Here is a 20,022-nt window from a genome sequence, read left to right on the forward strand (position 1 = left end):
TAGTCACACGTATAACCAGGTTTGATTGATTGATTTAAAACTTGAGGCCCATTCTAAGCAGGTAGTGATATTTTGACTGTGATTTTTTTCTGCTTGTGGGTCTTATGAATTGCTTCCTCAATTTCCAATTTAAAGCTAAATCGTGTTTATATAAGCGGCATAGAAGTCTGCCTTCTGGATACAGTCTGAGATTTCAGATATATTTCAGTTATATGGTAGCAAGGTAGAAACTGTGGTGTGGTGGCACTACAATTTTGGATCTTGAAATAAAGCCAGTATATTGAGACACAAATATAACCTCATAAGGCAGAATTTAGGCAATGTAGTGGCTACTGTAGTAGAAAAAGGAGGGAGATAAAGGAGTAAGAGCAATTAACGCACACTGGGGAACAGCCACATAGTTAGAATAGTCAAAGTACCTAGAGTTTTGTGGCTTAGAAAAAATCAGTGTGTCAAATAAACAGAGAAGTTATCGATTGGGTGTGTCTTTCATGCGACAAAAGTTACCCTTTGGAAAACAGAATCCAAACAATTGCTGATTTCATTCAGTGGCAACCCAGTATTTTTGTAAGAGATTTCCTCTTATATGTATCAGTTTCAGTTTCTTCAATGGCAGGAGGTGAGTGACAGGCCCTGATCTGAAGATGTTCTAGAGTGCATTTTGCATTTCAGACAACCCCCTTTATCCCTTTTGACTTCCATCTCCTATTTCTGCCCTACAAAGAGAATAAAAGGTTGTGCAGTGCTGGCAATAACAATTGCAACTCTGTGTTTAAAAAAATCCTTTAGCATTCTGGTTAGAATAGACATACAAGGAAGTTTCATAATTGTTGCTAGGTCGCTTTGGCTAGATTTTCTGTGCTGGCTTTAACTGAAATTGTGGGTCTTAAAGCTATAGCCATCAGAGGCTGCATTTTTCTTGTTTTCTCGTCTACACCTGCTTAAAAGAATGCCATGGCCTTTCACAAGCCTTTGGATCTCATATTTTGTGTGCTTTTGTGGTTAGGTTCAGTGGGATTTTTAAAAAAAAAAAAATCCCTGCATGCTAACTTTCCATAGATGAACGCACTTAGATAATGAAGAGCGCTCATGTGAGCACTCATTTCGTCCCAAGGTAATTGTACCAAGTACTTTTAAAAGAAGTTAGAAATCAAACTTCTTGTTTTCACTGTAACTGGTTATCATTTTTAATGTTAATCCCACTGTTTCTCTTACTATGTGTTATTTTAATGCACCTTTTGTAGATTCCTGTACTTCTCAATCTGAGTCAAGATCCTGAGGTTAACTTACCTGTGAAGCCCCTGATCTTTGCATTAGCCATAGGTGCCTGTCTTGGAGGTAAGCAGTGATAATAACAGTTTGAAGAAATGTATATTGTCGGTGAGAGCTGAAGCAATGTACTAAATTCAGGGTTGTGATTTCTAATTTTTCAGTCAGATTAAACACTTTTGTAGTTAACTCAAATGTGATCTATAATTAATCAAATTACACATTTAAAAATAATCATTTTTAAAAATATAGCAGATTTTTAAAAAATATTTAGCAGATGCAATCAGTATTTTTTATATCCTCAAAGAGATGGTAACTCTTCAGAGAGTGGGACTGAAGTTGACTTCATGCTTGATTTCGCTGGTCTGGCCAATGAAGGTAGTAGCAATGGTGTTAGTTACCTCATTGGTTCTATCTCTGAAGGGGATAATCAGGGCCATTTGCCTCATGAATGCAGATGGTCCCATAGGCCGTCTCTGCTAAGCTATAGCTGACTTCTCCTGTTTCAATCTTGTCTGCCTTATCTTTCTCAGATGCAACACAGCAGTTATTACAAACAATCAATATTTCAGTATTTTTGACTGGATGATTGTCATCAGCATCAGCCCTAATCTCTTTTCTGCTCAAGTTGCCTGGGACCCATTTTCCTGGAGTCTTCACAGTGTTTTTCTTCCTTGCACTCTCACATTAGAGCAGAATTATTTCTTAGTCATCTTAGGATAAAATATAAATGACTGTTCCTGTCTACATCATCACCAGCACTGCCCTCCTTCGGAGACCATACTCCATCCAATTGAATTCATACTTTTTTTTTTTTTAATCCGCACTCAGTTACCGATTCTGTGGCGACTGCCTGGACGAGTCCCTGCAGTTTTCAAGGCAAGGTGTTTCAGAAGTGGTTTGCCATTGCCTCCTTCCTAGAGCAGAGCCCAGCTGGCGAGCACAGGAGGCGGGGTTTGGGTTGCTTCGCGCCTTTTTCAGGCGTGCGCGGCTTCTGCATTATTGGCAACTGCTCCCGTCTCCTTTGCAAGGTGCCGCCAGCATATTTCCTCCCACTGGGGTGAGAGTACCCATTTATCTACTCATGTAAGTTTTCGAGCTGCTGAGTTGACAGGAGCTGGGAAGGAAGCAGGAGCTTACTCTGCTGCGTGGAGCTGGGCTCGAACCACTGAAGTGTCGACCATTTCTGGCCAGCAACTTTCAGCGTCATTAAGCCGCTGCGCCACTGCGTCCCTGTCGGAATTCATACTTACATGTATTATAATAATATTGACTGTATCTGGGACCATAATTGGAATGATAATCTACAGTGCCTCTTTCAGCACTGTTCGGTCTGCAGCCAATGCTGTCCATGTTTGAGATGGTTATAGACAGTCAGGCCCAGCCCAAGAACAACAGGGAAACAGTTCAGCCAAGTTCAGTTCTTTTACTGCTCCCACCATATAGACAGAATCTTGCTTTGTACTACTCTAACGTAGTGGATATACTCTGGGAGATTCTAGGGAGTGGCTATCCACAATCTCTTCCTCTTCCCATGCTCCTGCTCTGGACTGTGCTTCCTCCTTCCTGAGAACCTGGTGCTCTACTTCGTTCAATCACATAGATATGGCTATAGTCTTGATTGCTTAACCAGCACAATGGTCTTATTTTTATGATAATTATGACTCAATGTCATAATTCAGCTCTGAACTTCCATCTATTTCTTTCATGGATGCCACTGTTAGGGAGCAGCCCCCTCCTGCTGTAAGAAGACATATGGGCATACATGGAACAGCTTACCCAGATTATTTTTTTCTCAGTTTAGAAGTAAAATCTTTGTAGCAGCTAATAAAGGATCAGATGTTCCAATTGGTGCCTGACTCTGCAGTGCTGAAATTTCATATCTTCTCAATCACTATCACTTTTTTATTGCTAAGCAAATTTTATGTCTAATCACCCCCTCTTGTACATAGCTCAAGATGCAAATAAACACCATCTTTTCATTACATGAGGATGTTAATTATTAGAAATCACATATTTTGCCCTAGCAAATAATTTCATTCATTGATGTTCACCTGGATGTGAATGGGGGAGTGCATTCAGCTTAGGGGTTTTTCCACTGGGCATCTGATCTCAAGGATGTCTTGCAATCGCCCCTTGGCTCACATGGCATCAGTAACCACTGTTATACCCTTTACGGCCCTCCAGATGAGGGTGCTGCAGTCCCCATTCCATCATCTGTTCTCTGTATTCACACCTCAGGCTGGGTAGTCTATAGTTTACTGTTTAAACTATCACAGTGACACAAAATCAACTTTACCTCAACACGTCATCCTTACAATATTGGACTGGTGCATTATGAGACCACTGAGTGTACATCTTGCATGCTGGGACAATATCTGGATACATACTTAGATTTTTCCCCCCATTCTCAAAATTTCACCAATGTGTTTTTAGACCTCTTTTGGGGAGGGGCAAGGAACCCTGTTGCAAGAAAGAGGGAAATGCTTTCCAAGTTAACCAGTCCCAGGGATCAGTGACATTGATAACCAATCACAAGGACACAAAAATGGTGAAGATGTGTGATGCCATAATTGTATATTGTATCATGATATCTAATACTGTGATGGAATGGAATTATGAAGGCCAGGCTCAGGGAGAAAAACATTTTCTTACATCTCCTGAGGAGTGTGGGAGATACAAGAGGATGAGACTGGCACTCCCTGAGGAATTCACAATGTTGTGGCTGGCTGACTTTGGGAGATGGGGTTTCAGTCTGGGAAGATTCTTGCTAGAGGCTGTAGCTAATAAACATAGCTGGACTGAATTTACATGGTCTTTTGGAGTTCCTTGGGCTAGGCCTGGCAAATACAAATTTCTAAGGTGAAGGATTTGCATGATGGTGATGCATGAGTCATCCTTTGGCCTCCACGGTCTCCTTGCAGGTGCCCATGACAGTAATTCCTCCATTTTCATTGGTCTCTCAAATAGCAGCTCTCAGAACTCAGTCAGACATATTATCTTCCTCTGAGGAACACAAGGCCATGGAATCTAGTATTTCAGATGCAGAGGAGTTATGCCCCTTTTCTAGTACAGTACTTCTCTATGCCTGCCTCTGATGCTGAGAATTTTGATCTGAATTGGCTGTTGTGGGCTCATTGGCTCTGCTTTGCCATGCATAGGACAGCACTCAAGTTTGTCCAGTTCTTGGACATACTTCGGCTGCTCTTTTTTCTTGCAATTAGATGATTAAATAATAATATAATTAGGTTTTGTGAGTATCTAAAAGTCATTCATGCAGAGGAGTTCTTTAGCAGAATGGAATAGACCCTGCTTTTTCCTGATTGCTTGGAGATTGTTCCTTTTTCATGCATAATTTCTCAACAACTGAAATTTCCCTTTGGGATGTGAGATTGAAAGACTTTCAGTTGCTTCTTTAAGAACTTACCTAGCTGCTATCTTCATATTTTGAGGTACCGTTAATGTTTTTCCCCCCTGTTTTCTTGTATCCTGTTGTTAGCAATTTTAGAAAGATATATCAAGACCAAAATGTGGTTTTCCAAAAGATAAAAGATGAACAGATGGCAACATTGTAGCCAGATATCATGTTATAAATACCTAGAAATAGTGTTCAGCAACTGGGCCTAGGGGCAAAAAAAATAGCTTGCCACTGGTAATACCCTGATAAGAGACGTGGCTATTTTCCACTTTTTCCAGTGTGAACTTAGAACTTCTAAGTTGTCATCGTTTTTGTTGCTAAACCTGTAGCCCAATTGTTTTATGGTTCTCATCACTGGGCTTCTGTTTAACTAAGCTGAAAAGAGTTTGATCAGAATTCCTTCAGGCTGTCTTCTCAGTAGCATCCCTATGATTGGAAGCAGTTCTAATTAAGACTGAAGCCAAGGTCTGGATTTTAGTGATTAATTTTGGCTTAAATTAAATTTCGTCCTAGTGGGCTTAGCACCTATCCCTCTGATCGACAATTTTCAGTCTCCTTGGCACAGAAATCCAGAAACCAAATTGGCCTCATTTGGATTTCCTTTTAATGCCTTATTATCTATAGATTTTTTTAAAAAGCCAAACACGTTATTAGATAAAGAACTTTAGACTGTGAGCGTCAACATGATCTGGCTCAGCTACCATTACCCCAATGTTGTTCTGAACCTTTTTCAACTAGCCTGATATCTTACACATCCAACCACTTCAAGGAAGCATAGGGTCTTTCTTCTGGCTCCCTTGATATTTTACTATCAGCTGTGTTGGAGGGTAAAATTAATAATATCCCAATGGGACACTGGCTCTGCCTTTGTGGTTCAGGAGAAGCTGAGGCTGTGACGTATGTCCTACTGTGTCGATCATTTTGTTAAGATATTTGTGCAACTCATATCCTTCTATTTTTGACTAACAGACCAGGTTGTTTCTGATGTATTTTATATTTCCTTTTTGTTATTACTCTTAGCCTTTCCTTTTTGTTAAAACTCTTAGCCAGTTTTTTTTTTTGTTTTTACTTGTCAAGTTTAGCAAATTATATTTCCAAAAATGGGTTAATGGCAAATTATCCAAGCTTTATTAGAATTTTCCCAATATTTTTACCAGTATATGTTCCATTTGCTTTACGATCTTATTTGGGATTCGTGTATGACCATAATAATGATTTTATTTACCAGAAAGACTTACTAAGTTGTTTTCCTCCTTAGTCCCCTCTTTCTCAGTCTTTGGTCCAGTACTATGCTGGTCCTGAAATGTCAATTTACCCTTTCCCATTACTATTCTGGAAGACTGCCTTTCTAACCCCTGATTCGTCATTAGACATGCAATGTTTTATGCTGGAAAGTTCGGAAGTTGAAAATTGCATGGGGATAGGACAATTCTATACTGAGTTATTTTATCTAAATTTCATTTGTGGCAAAATGTAGTTCTCTCTGCATTTGCAGATCCTGAAAAATCCCTTGATATGTTTGATGTCTGATGAGAAGTGGTATTGATTCTGCAACTTTTGGGAAGACTCCATCCCTTGCACTCATTCTCTGGGTCCTGAAAGAGCATTCTGATCTTACCTCAGTGATGAGCAAAGTAGTCACAATCAAGTAACCATATCATGTGGTTACTTTTGCATGTTGTCAGAGGGACATAATATCAGTTGAGCTAATGCTTCATTCTAGCTCTCCACATTTTATATCTCTTTTATCTTGGCAATATGCAGCGTCTGACAGAGCAATCTTACCTGAATATTGATATGATGATGCATCTACTTCCAAGTGTATTAACTTGCTACACATCTGTTTGTGTGAATCATAGGGACCACATTGAAGAAGAACTGCTTATCCACTTGTAACACATTTAATTATACTTCCAATGGTTACTTGTGAACTCACACAATATACCTCTTTTCCTTCTTGGGTTTGAGTTTAGCCCATCTAGCTTTTGGAGTGATGTGTCAGTCTTCATAACTAAGAGGAATAGTAGGCAGTCTTGCCTGTAGGTATGGCCTGCTATTGAAAGGCAGGTATCCCAGTGAAAACCCTAGGCTCTGAAACATTCCAACTCGGCTACTGAGTAGTCTTCAAAGCATATGTGTGAATTCATGGGCAATCACTCAAGGAGTCACACTTACAGGAAAGTAACAAGTTCTCTCCTACACTAAGGCCATCATAACTGGTCTGTAGAAATTCAGATGTCCATTACATGGCAGCAGAGTTAGAGTTCCTGTAACTTCCTGCTGTTATCTAGTAGTCATATTGAGTTTTACAGTCCGGATATAGTATCTCAGTCAGAAAAAAATGGTATCAGATTCTTTACATAAGAAAATTATAACTGCAGATTGGTTTGTAATTGCTATAAATTTTCCAAACAATCAGACTTCTCTCATAGTTCTGGAAGTTGTGTTGTGATGTAAATCTGTTGTATGCTGCCCAGAGCTGCTTGTTTGTGAGATGGGTGGCTATATAAATTGTATAAATAAATAAATATGTTTTAAACGGTAAAGTTTCTGGTTCAAATGTCACAATAGTTACAAATCAACCAAATTCCAGTAGGCAAGCCATTATCTCTCAGCATTAATTCTAAATTACAATTACATATTTTCATTTAAAGATTCTATATATGCAATGGGTTACCTTATTTTACCTTCCACAGCCTATTCTTCATTATACTTGCAGAGAAGTACAGAAATGATATTGAAGAAAGAATCCAGTGACCATTAGCTTAGCCCAGATAGATAGGAGGGGGTGAGAAAAAACTCAAGATTGTCCTGCCTCGATTCTCTTTAGTATATGAAAGAAGAGAGAGAGAGAGAGAGAGAAAGAGAGAGAAAGGAAGGAAGGAAGGAAGGAAGGAAGGAAGGAAGGAAGAAAGAAAGAAAGAAAGAAAGAAAGAAAGAAAGAAAGAAAGAAAGAAAGAAAGAAAGAAAGAAAGAAAGAAAAAGAAAGCCGGCCAGCCTTTCAAGATTCCCGATAATGATAGAGTTCCAGTAGTTCATGCAATATCTGTTTCGTGACTTGGTCCATCTCAGAGGACTGACAGTACCTTCCTATACAGATTTTCTGTCTTCCCTCCATCTTGTTTAACAAGTAAATGTTGTTAACTTTGTATGGATATGGCTCTACCTACTGAATCTTCCATCTTAGCAATATGAAATGTTTGAGAGAGCAGCCTTATTCTCAGTGCTGATACCTACTTCCAAGCATGGTAACTTGTTACCATATGATAACTTACGACATGTCCTAATGGGAAGACCTTCATTTACTGAGCTGCTGTATGCCATGGACTAAGTCTAAGTCTAAGAGATTTTTCCTGTCCTGAATGCCTTTCTAATTGGCCTCTAAAAAATGTATTTAGGGGGAAAATAATGTAACAAAGCCCCATGACTCTTACTGGGATGAGAAATGGAAGGCCTATTTTTCCACTCAATATACCCTTGAAACAATTACCTGGAGCTAGATGAAGTAGAACCTGAATCAAGAAGGGATAAATTTTGCAATGAAGTTTAATCCCTCTGAAAATTTGTCCTATTGGATAGATTGTATCTCAGTGTTTAACTGGCTGAGTTTTTAGTTTGTAAATGTATATTTCATCAAATGCTACTAGTGAAGCAAGCAATTCTACAAAGGATCAGGGCTTATCTGTAATTTATAAGAACAATATTGAACTTACAACTGTTAGCTCTTTAATGTACCTTTATGCTGTTCTACAAATAGTGGCTATGCACAAGTTGTAACTGTGACAACTTGCTAGACTAAAACAGACAGAAGGGCATTTACAGGGAGATGTCAAAGAATTCAAAATGATGGCCATTGTTGCTGTTTCTGTTTTGGCCCCAATAAATGTCAGCACTATGCTGTATTTTCTATTGATGTTCAATTTCATTTTTTAAAACAACTTATGTGAAATGTTTTAATTACAAAAAAATAACAATGCCATATTTCATTAGTGATGCAGTCCAAATGTAACTATCAAATTTTACTTAAGTGATGTTTGTTGAGAGTCATCATTGATTATAAGCCAGGACAAATATGTATGAACTCTATACTTTTATCCATCTTTCTTCATATCTTTGTTGCCCTTACCACTTCAGTTCTCCCAGGTAAGCAAACAAATTTCAGTAAAGAATGGTTGCCATTTGTTCACATACCTTGATCAAGAAGTGAAGTCAGAAGGGTGGAATGTCTCCATTCGTGGGTGCCCATGAGACAAAGGAGGAAAGTGACATCATATGTGTTATGATACCTTTGCAGACCTAGCGGAAATTACATCAGCAATGGGGATCTCCTGCAAAGCGAATCTGTCCATCTTGTGTATTCAACTGGAGAGGTGGTACTTTGGGTTTCCTCCCTCTGAGAGGTGTATGGGAGGAAATAGATCTATAGGAGACAGGGTTTTTCTACTTATTTGTAGCTTATTTTGAATTCCAAATTACCATCCGTTTCTAGCTATTTGATGGGATTTATGCTAATTCCCATGTTTCCAGGGATGTCCACAGGGAGGGTGTCAAAAAAGTCAGGATGATGGCCACAACCATGCTATTGAAGCCCCACCCTTTTTGCATGCATCACGACAGAGACCCCTGCAAGTTTCTTGTCCTCAAAATCATGGCATGCCCCTTAATGCAGATTTCATTATGCTCAGTCTATGGCAACTAATTATAAAAAATGAAATAGTATCCATATGCAGCTCATCAGAAGTTTAGAGATGGAAAATTGTTATTTTTCACTAATTTGGAAATACATCTTTCACCAATGTAGGTACATGCATATATTTTTAAAAACTTCTTTAGAAATTCCATGATTTTACATTATGTATTTTCCCCAAGAGAATGCTTCATGTCCTGAACCCAACAAAGCAAGGAAGCTATTAAACATTGCAATACATTAAATTTGCAGCATATAGCTGGTTTTTTGTTTTGTGGCAGAAGGGGGAATTCCTGATTCCCATGTGTATGTGTACACGCATGTGTGTGTTTGTAGTTTTAAAAGTCATTGTATATTTTAAAGATGCTCATTATACTACTGTTACATAACTTTCTGGGGAAATGAAGAACCCCCTTCTGTTTCCATTGTTCCATCAGTCAATAGTCAAACAATGATGTCTCTTCCTATGCATTTCATTTTATCTTACTGTTACCTTTCTGAGTTCAAAAGAAATAATCAGCAAATTGCTCTGAATGTGTCATATTAACACAGTGCCATGGTTTCTCTCTCGCTGTCTCTTGTCTCATTCACAATAGGAGGACAAAGACAGGCTGCCTTTGTGAAGGTGCAACTGTTTATAGGCAGGGAAGTTATTGTTCTGTCAGTTTCTTTTTAGGTGAATGTGAAATGATGACTCTCCTTTCCCCATTTACATTTAGTCTGCAAGCTGATCTGAGTGGCAAAATCAATAGATAAAGACCCCAAATATCTGCTGGATCTTTACTTGTTATTTATTGAATTGCAGGTAATGGGACATTGATTGGAGCATCTGCAAATGTTGTTTGTGCAGGAATTGCAGAGCAGCATGGCTATGGCTTCTCTTTCATGGAATTTTTCAGGTACGTTTTAGATCTGACACTTATCTAGTTTTGAATTTCACTGTATTTTAGAGATAATTCACTTTTTTAAAACATCAAGATGATGAAGCAGAAACTCCACATAATTAACAGTGTAACAAACAGAGTTAATTAAGTGGGACTCCATTTCAATGGCAAAAATAATGCCTTTTGTTGATTATTGCCTTAACAAGTTGGAGCATTCATGTTACACATTCAGATTAAACTCTGATGATTTGAGGAAGGAGAAAAAAATCTGATAGACACAGGCACATTTATATTCATCTTTTAAGCACAATTCAATCACATTATAACAAGTAATGTTTATAAATGGTTTTAGGAATTACCATTCCTATAGCCCAACTGCTAAAGAAATGCATGTACTGTAATTACTGATTTGAGAAATATGTAATAGATCTGCATTTATTGAAATGCTTCTGAGTTGTATCTAGACTTTGCATGTATAGATTTCCTGAAATCAGTGGGGCTTAAATCCTAACTAATGTCCAATAGTTCAATGAATTCCTTTAAACCTGAATAATAGCCTGTCTGCACTTGCTTCTAACCATGACACAAATAAGCCCCCATCTCATCCCCAGTGAGACAGACCAAAGCTGGCTGCAGCATTTCCTGTCTTCAGCCAGCAGCAACTGATGGCAGATTCAAAGGGTGAAACATCTCATGCACCTGGCTGAGGGCAGGGCAGTCTGGACAGTCAATTCATATGGGGTGGGAATACCTCCTGCCTTTGGGTCTTGGGCACTCTTCTTTGGCACCATTTTTCTCTTCTCCCACTGGATGGAAGTAGCTGCTGGGTATTGGTTACCACTATTGTATGTAGCAGTCTCCCCCAGCCCACCCAATAGATGACTTGTGGGAGGGGAAGGTGCACAATAAAATGGGAGAGCCTGCTTACACAAAAATGGGGTATGGAGGGGTTACTCTGACAACAAATTCAGTGCTCTTTTGAAGGCAGAACAACTTACTGCCTTCTGTTGGTCATCTGGATTTAAAAAAATTCAGATACGTTATCACTGCTACAGTCTCCAATCAAGTCTGTATATGAGTGTGTGTGTATGGTGGGGAGACACTGGGTTTGGCCTCAAATGGTAGACATCTATGGGAGCATCTGAGTTCAGCTGGACACATAGCCTTGAGCAAAACCCCATATCTCCCCAGCCCCTGGGTATCTTCCTGCTTAATCACATCCTAAGAGTACCGACATCTATGTGTTCTGAAATTCCTGGATGGTCTTTTTTTTCTGGAAGGCTTCCTTAATCATCCCATTTGTCACCAACAAAATGACTGCCTATGTATTAAGCAGAACACTTTATTTATTTTAATTTATTGATATGAGCTAGAGTGAAGTGCCTACCTAATCCTTGTATTGGTAGTTTGTGGATCTTTTCTTGCTGATTGGTGGTGACTGGAGATGAGAAGGATGGAAACAAAGCCAGAGGGATCCACTAATAGTTTTAGCTATCAATAACTCAATAAATCAAGACACTATCATTCGTCAACAAGCTGGAACAGAAACAAAAGAGGCAGGATAGGGGCTTGGCAATGAGGTTGGCACATTTTACGCTACTAGAGCTTGCAGGTAACTTGAAGGTGGGTGGAGAACACTTTTGCTTGTCAGTCTAAATCCCAGATTTAGTATTTAGAAAATGTTATCACTCTTGCACATATTCTACAAGGAGAAGATAAAAAATTTGACTGATTCTAACCTAGACAATTCTCTTCACAATGTTAATTAACTTTCATTCAGGTGTAAGTGATAGTGCTTAGCAGAGTTTAATATTTAATGTCATAATCTATATGCTTAGTAAGTATGCATATAATTGCAATAACTTATTGTCTTAACAGCATGCACCACAAGGCACAGATTTCTTTTTTTAAAAATAATAATTTTATTAAAAAATTTTTACAAAGATTATAAGAAATATATTCAAAGAAAAGTATATAAAAATAAGTATGAAAAAAAGAGAAAGGAAAAAAATAAACAGAGAGAAAAGAAGATAGCAAAAAGAAAAAGAAAATAAAAAACCCAGAAAGCATATATAAAGAAATGGCTTCTGATATGCCTCTCAGTAGTTATACATATAATCAAACCACTCTCTTCAATTTTATCATAATTCCCTTCTTTCTATAGCCTATTGTTTCTAATCATCGAAAGCATAAATCACAGTCATTTTCTTTCTCCAAAAGAAAGTCCATAAGGGGTTTCCAGTCATTGATGAATGTCAGTAACGACTTTTCTTTAATCAGAGAAGTCAATTTGTCTATCTCAGCAAGTTCTGTCAATTTCACCAACCATTCCTCCATGGTGGGTAATGCCGAACCTTTCCATCTTTGTGCATATAATAATCTCGCCACAATAATCATATATTGAAATAATCTTCCATGGCTCTTTTTTAACTGTTTACCCATCAATCCTAAAAGGAAAAGTTCTGGCTTCAATTGAATATTAATTTTTAAAATGCATGTATTTGAATCCAATTTTTTTTAGCTTTTTTACATGTCCATCAAGCATGATAAAATGTTCCTCCATGTTGTTCACATTTCCAACATACATTTGAAATACCTTTATACATTCTTGATAATTTCTCTGGCATCATGTATTAACAATACATCATTTTATAAAAATTCTCCTTAAGATCATAACATAATGTAAACTTCAATCCTTTTAACCACATATTTTCCCATTGGTCCATCTGTATGTTACAACCAAAATTCTCAGCCCACTTTATCATACATTCTTTAACCTGTTCTTCCTCCACAAGGCACAGATTTCAAAGTTATAAAAATTGATTAACTACATAGGATAGAGGGAAAAAAATCTCTTACAAAGGGCAATTTGCACTCAACTACAGATAAATGCTAGATTTTTACTTTGCAGAATTTGGATTAATGTTCAAGATTCCCCATGAGTTATGAGCACAATTTTCAGATTATTTTCTTATTGATTGATGCCTTAAATAATAGCATTTCATTCATTCATTCAGACTCAAAAATCATCAGTGAACAGTTGTTATAAAGTTGTTTTAAACATTGATCTAATGCATTCACTGTTACAGCATATTCTACTTCTAAAAAAATCCCCATCTAGAAAACCAGTACCTAGTAATATTTTGATGTCACTTTATATAAAGGCTGTTACAAGCTGTAGTAATGTGTATGAAAACCTTTTGTGGTTAACAATAGATATTTTCCCCTCAATCCTCTTGTTGCTATAACAACCATCAGATTTTTTAAAAAAAATTCAAGTCATTTATTTATCAGGTTTAATATATTGTGTAACATATAGATATAGCCTTATTTAGATATTCTCTTTCTATAAGTTGTACTATGGTATATAATGTACCAAATCACCTTTTCAGTGTTTCATTCTTTAGTTACTTGTTAGATAAACAAAAAATAATCCTTGAGTAACCTCCGCCCCCATCCCCCAAAAAGAAGAAATATTTTAAATAATCTTGTGCTGGTCTTTAATAACAGAGGGTTGAATCTAATAGGATGCAAAGAAGCTGTTGGGGCAGACTTGTTCTCTTCCTTTGTCCAGTCCTTCACATGTCCTTAAAATCTTCTCCAGAACCAACGTTGAAGGGAAGACTGTAAAAAAGAGATGTAGCCTCCACCCTGTGTAGGAGAAGAAATAACCTCTATTCACAGAAACTCACCACTTGATGCCTCTTGATTAGATTACTGTGACATGAGCTACTGTTATATACTGTCTTTTTCTTGAATTATAGGTATGGCCTTTTCCCCCTAAACTGAACAATGACATTACATTTTAAATGAGGGAATACACTGAAGAGAACTGAGTTATTTTGCATTGAATTATAACACTGTGATGATTATTCCTTATTTTTAGGAGAAAACTTAAGTAACTTGAGTGACATTTTGTATTTAATTAATACTGCAATTACTGCATTATTTTTAATTTCTTGATGGACACATATAGATTGAATGTGATATGTTGTGTTATTGCTTTGAGAATAATTTATTACTCCCCTATTTATGTAATAGTGGATAATATCCTGTCCAGTAGAGAATCTTATATCTAAAACGGGGTTTATAAATTCCTAGAGGCTTGGCCCTGTGACAAATCAGCCATTCATTAACAGCCATGTTGATATAAGTTCCATATATAAACCATTCAAAAAAGGAAGCAGCTTAAGGTCAAAGAAAAGGGCAAGTAGCCCAAAACATATCCTCACACACCTATTAACTAACACCCAGATAAACAGGAACAATCAAGGAAGAAATAATAACCTATTCAAAGAGCAATCAAGGGAAAAAAAACCAATCACAGTTGGCAGGACAAGTTTACCTCATATATACGGCCAGCAAACTGCACTCCCTCATGCGCTGATGATGTTATCTAGTCTGGTAATGAAAGATCTGCAAGAAGAGAAGCAAGATGAGAGGATTCCAAGAACCAACAGGTGTATTTAGAAGGAATCAGAAACTAGATCTAATCATTCATAGCATTTCTCAATCAGCATTGTATACCAGATAGAATACTGCTGATCATTGGGACTTGCTCCTCAACAGGCCATGGATGCTGAAGATGTGGAGTGTGGAGAGAGAGTTAAAGGTCAGCTGGGGCAACAGGAAAGACTGCCAGAAGTGTCATAGGTCAGCTTGCAAGGATGACCAGGATTGTGCCAATTGGACAAAAATACTCTTATTGCACTGGTAGTAATCAGCAAAAAAAGAAGGTGCAACTATCACCCTAACCCAGTCAGCTGCCAACTGTGGGATTTGGGCACTAGTGATCAGAGCTTGTTTGCATCTCACACCCTTCAGCCCACTACTATAATTCTACCCTATCCAGTAGGAAGCCTTATCTAATATGGGGGATTTACAACTGTTTTTCAAATATCCTACACAATACACAATGCATATAATTAAAAATCAGTAGCAGAAAAGCCAGAAGAAGGAAATGCTTTTGTAAGAATGGCAGAACCACCCATGAATCTGTCCCTACTTAATTTGGGAGTATTCTTCCTGTGGTCACTCCTCAATAGGCCCCAGCCAAGTTCTAGTTGGTTAGTCATGTGATATTCAGAGGTGTTTCCAGGATCAAAAGGCCCAAAGTGGCATTAAATCTTTGTGGTGCAAGTTCCATCATTTTCATTTGCATGTGTGATAGCATGATGCATGTAAGAAAGGGATGGCATTTGCATTGCAATGGCACAACCCTGCTTTCATTATATGACTCTCCTCCCTGCCAGATGGCTCTGTTTATTTTGGTCAATTATAATTCAGATACATGCTGCACTGTATAATCACATACAGAAGGTGATTCAAATTAACATAAAATAACTCCCAAACCCAAATCACATAACAGATTGATCTCAGTTTCAAAGTTAAAATAAAGTAGTACTTTTACACCTGTCAAGAAACAGCAATAATGTTTTCTTCTCTGAAACTATAAGCCACTTCACAGAATTTGGCTACCTCAATCTGTCTGTCCATTCAGAACTGAACTGGCAAGCAAAAAAGTTGTTGTAATGTATCTTGATAACACTGGGAGGGCTTTAGAAATGAGGCAATGATAACATGTTGTACATTTTTAGATATACAGAGTTTAGGATATGTTCTTTAGATTCAACCTCCCCACAAATGCAAAGACAAACTCTAATATAAATGGAAAATTCTTCTTTTTCTCACCACTGAAGGCAAGAGATTACATTCTGCTTGAATGACCTAAAGTTGGGAATTAATATAGTAAACAGTTAATACGCCAGTTTTAGAAAATAATAATATCTATTCAGATTCAAGTTAATCCATTGTCAAGTTAAACCTAAAAGGAGGTTCGGTAAATAATGCTATTCCCCAACCATTCAGTATATGTGTGACTAGATCATCCTATTAAATTGGTACATGAATGAAGGACTAAGGACCTTGGGGCAACACACAGTTGATATTCTTGGCTATTTATCTAGAGGATTTCAATCTCTTGGATTTTAAATTCAAAAGGATATGGGCTGTTCAGGAAGATGCATTGCTTTTGACACATTAAGCATATTCCTAGAGAGGACAAGAAAAGAAAGAATGGATTTCCTGGACATTACTTGCTATCTAGGTGATTCCTACAGGTTGGTCATGTGGCATATTAACTTGGTTGCAAGCTTTATGGAAAAGCTGGGCATGTCTGACCACCCAACATACGTAATTCCCTAGCAATCTTCCTGGTTTCAGTAGCTAGTGTGTCCTGCTTATGCTGACAGCTTTTACTGTCAGTAAATATACCCTGAACAAACTCCAGATCCTATTCAGCCACCTAAGCTTCCTGTGCTGTGATTCATCCAAAGTTCAACTTTCTGTCCCAGACTAGCCAGGGCACCATGATGCTAAGATACATAAGAATTATCATGGCATGAAGGAAGACCTTCAGATATGGCTGACTATTATGGAATATTTCAGTAAAACTGTCAAGGTGGCAGGGATGTCTGGGGTCAGAGGCTGGTTTTCAGAGATACTGTGACATAATAGTTGATCTCAGTTTCAGAGTTAAAAGAAATAGTACTTTTATGGTCTTGGGTTGGGTGTTTATTTCTAGGAGTGCTGGTGTGCAAAATACTGGGTGGGACATTGGGCTGACTCAGATATTGCCTTTGACTCATTGCATTTTTCTATCCTGGTGGTGATGAGCATGGAGAATACACATTTCAAGAGCAATCAGGCACTATTTTGGTGCAGCAATCAGGCAATAGTCAGACTCTTACCCAGGCAGACTTCTGACTTTGAGAGGAGATCCCAGTTCTATATATCATATAGTCAAATTTATGTGCCTGGAAAGTCCAGAACAACTCCAGAAATCTCAGGATGCAGGCATGCAGAAAAATCAAGGTTGTGGCATACTGTGTTGTGGACTAGACTATAAAGTATCCTTGAATATTATTTAAGTAATTGGTTGCCATCTTCTGGAATGACAAAAGACACCTCTCAAACTGAAGCATAACCTGTGGCTACATGGTATTCAAAAAGCCCTTTCATATTGGTTGCAGGAATGGCAAGTTCGCTATGGGTTGAACAATTTGTGTGGATCACATCTTGAGGTACTGCAGGCATTGGGCTAGATCTGGCATTGTGGTAGGCAGGAAGAAAGGATTCATGATTCAAAAACAGCAGTCCTTTGCAAGGGCCAGGTTGGGGAGAGCAGCTTCATATCTCAGCCCAATGTAGGTTAAGGTGAAGATCAAATTATGACAAATAAAGATGAGATTAATTCATCTAAATGCCTGCTTATCACTTCCTCTTCCTAGTGGTTCCCATGTGACTGGCAAATTCATATTTGCAGCCATAAAAGATGGCTGTTAAAAGAAGGAATTTTAATCTTGGGTTGATACTGCACCAAATGTAAACTTCAAAACAAGTTAGTGGTATATTCTTGAAAGTTGTTTTCTAGTGTCTTAGTGAAATCTTCTCACTACATCTGCTGCTTTCTCATTAAATAACATTTTGAATGCTGATACTGATACCTGGGAAAATTCTAGAACAGATCATAAAGCAATCTGTAAGCACCTTCAGAACAATGTGGTGACTATCAGAAGTTAGCAAAGGTTTGTCAAGGACAGTTTTACCTGACTAGCATTAGTTCTTCTTTTAAATTAGGTAACACCATTAGCAAATTGTTAGAATGCTATAGACATCATATATCTTGATTTCAGCAAAGCATTTGACAAAGTACTGCATGACATTATGCCTAAAAGGTAACTAAGTGTGGTCTAATTACAATTAAATGGATACATATCTGGCTAAAATTGTATTCACAGACTGTCAATCTGCCAACACATTCTAAACAACTACAATAAACGTTTTATAATTTGAGTGAAGTGTAATACTGCCTATGGAATATTTTAATGATCAATCCCTGATAGCTTGCTGAAATAGTTTAAAGGAATTTTGTGTTACAAAGAGTTTGAAGGAGATTAGTCAAAATCTAACTTGATGATAACTAATCATGATCCTATTTTTTTTAGTTTCAAGATAATGTGTCATGTATAATATAGGAGTAATATAATAAACAATATAATATATTATAATGTAATGTAATATAACATTGATAAGATACATTTGTGATTAAATAATGTATATTGTTTAAATTAAATATTTAAATATTTTAAATACCGTATTCTATTAATTGTTGATGTTTTAATTGATGGTCAGTTATTTTGACAAAGGAATGATTGATCTTTCTATGATGTACAAACTAAAAAAGGAAAACGTTTTCACAAAATATTCTATGTAAATAGAGAAGCAGTGGTTGATCTTGATTCATCTGAAACTAGGTTAATACCTGATTGTGACCATATCTTTTGTTAGATATTCAGTACTAAGTGAGTTTCCATTTGTAATTAAATCTGTAATTCTGTAAAATCCTTTATCTTCCCATTTCTGTGTTGAACAAATATATCCTTTTGCTTAAAAAGGAAAGGATCAAGGTACAGATCAGGAATGAAAAGTTGCTTCCATATTTTCCAAATTTCAGAAAAAAATTGTAAACATGGATTTGAGACAGTATGATACTCTGTGCTGTCAGGAAAGAATGGTACTATCCTAACCAGCAGGAAATTCAATGCTTATTCAGTATGTAGTCACTGAACATTATTTGATTTGCTGATGTTTTAAATTAATTGTCTTAGTTGAAAAGCTTGGATTGTTTCAGTTTTTCTAAACCTCCATTGTGTTTAATCATAGAGGTTTTTTAAACACCTGTGTATAAATCAAAACATTTTTGTCATGTATGAAACCAAGAAATGGGCAATATAATGAGATATAAGAAACAGAAAATAAGATTATAAGGAAAGTAATTATTTTAACTGCAGCTGTTGGACTGAGCAAGTATGATAAAAGACTTTCAGAACAGAGTCATAAGTATATTTTTTAGTTGGCAAATGCTTTGTAGTCCTTTTAAATATCTACATCTGTGTGAATCAATATGAAACTATGTTACTTTTCAAGCTGTTACTTTCCATGAGAGTTTGTGGATGTTAATTAACACAGTGGAAGATATATCAAAGCTAACTTGTAAACATATTACTTCATGGAACTTAATTAAAATTGCAATTAAGATATATTTGTATTTGGATGGTTAAGGAAATGAGCATATCATCTGCAAATATGTTTATTACTGATTTTTGTTTTATATTAACTCCTTCAGTATTCATGTCTTCCTAATTTTCTGTGCTAAAACATATATAATGAAATCAAATACATAATGAGAGCGGGCATCTTTGCTGGCTCTATTTATTTGAAAGACATCCACATTTAATCCATTAGTGCTAATTACTGTTGGTGCTGTTGAATATAACTGATTAATTATGCTGATGAAGTGTCCAAATCCCATTTCCAATTAAAAAACAACAACTTTCCACTCTATCAAATACTTTAAAGACATTTGAAGATAACAGAACAGCCGTGGGGTAATTCTGGCATCTTTATTTTGGTGCATTATATTTAGTACTTTCTGATCGAATCTATTATATTTACTTCATTTTAAACTGATTTACAGTACTATAGGCTGATATGATGACATATGTTGAAAATGTTTATTGGGTTTAGGAATAATCAGAAGTTGGATTTGTTAGCGAGAGACAGGAACGTGGTAATACTACAATATTATGTAGATGTGTTATTTTTTAAAAAACAATCTTTGTAATATTCAGATCTAAAACTATTTACATCTATAGCATTACCATTTTAAACTGATTTATAATACTTCTTATTTCATCTGATGA

General features: G+C 36.8%; 1 protein-coding gene across 1 annotated transcript in view; it reads left to right on the forward strand.

Moving 5' to 3' along the window:
- The window catches only part of OCA2 (OCA2 melanosomal transmembrane protein), a 155,863-nt gene that overhangs the window by 116,508 nt on the left and 19,333 nt on the right, over nt 1-20,022 (forward strand). Inside the window, exons 22-23 of the mRNA XM_088144465.1 lie at nt 1,245-1,338; nt 10,180-10,273. Coding sequence (XP_088000591.1) covers nt 1,245-1,338; nt 10,180-10,273 — 188 coding nt within the window. The remainder of the gene's footprint in view (nt 1-1,244; nt 1,339-10,179; nt 10,274-20,022) is intronic.

The sequence above is a fragment of the Python bivittatus genome, unplaced genomic scaffold, assembly GCF_059951505.1.
Source record: "Python bivittatus isolate LINGU-HERP-01145 unplaced genomic scaffold, Pbiv_v1 ctg000350_np1212, whole genome shotgun sequence".
NCBI classification, from domain to species: domain Eukaryota; kingdom Metazoa; phylum Chordata; class Lepidosauria; order Squamata; family Pythonidae; genus Python; species Python bivittatus.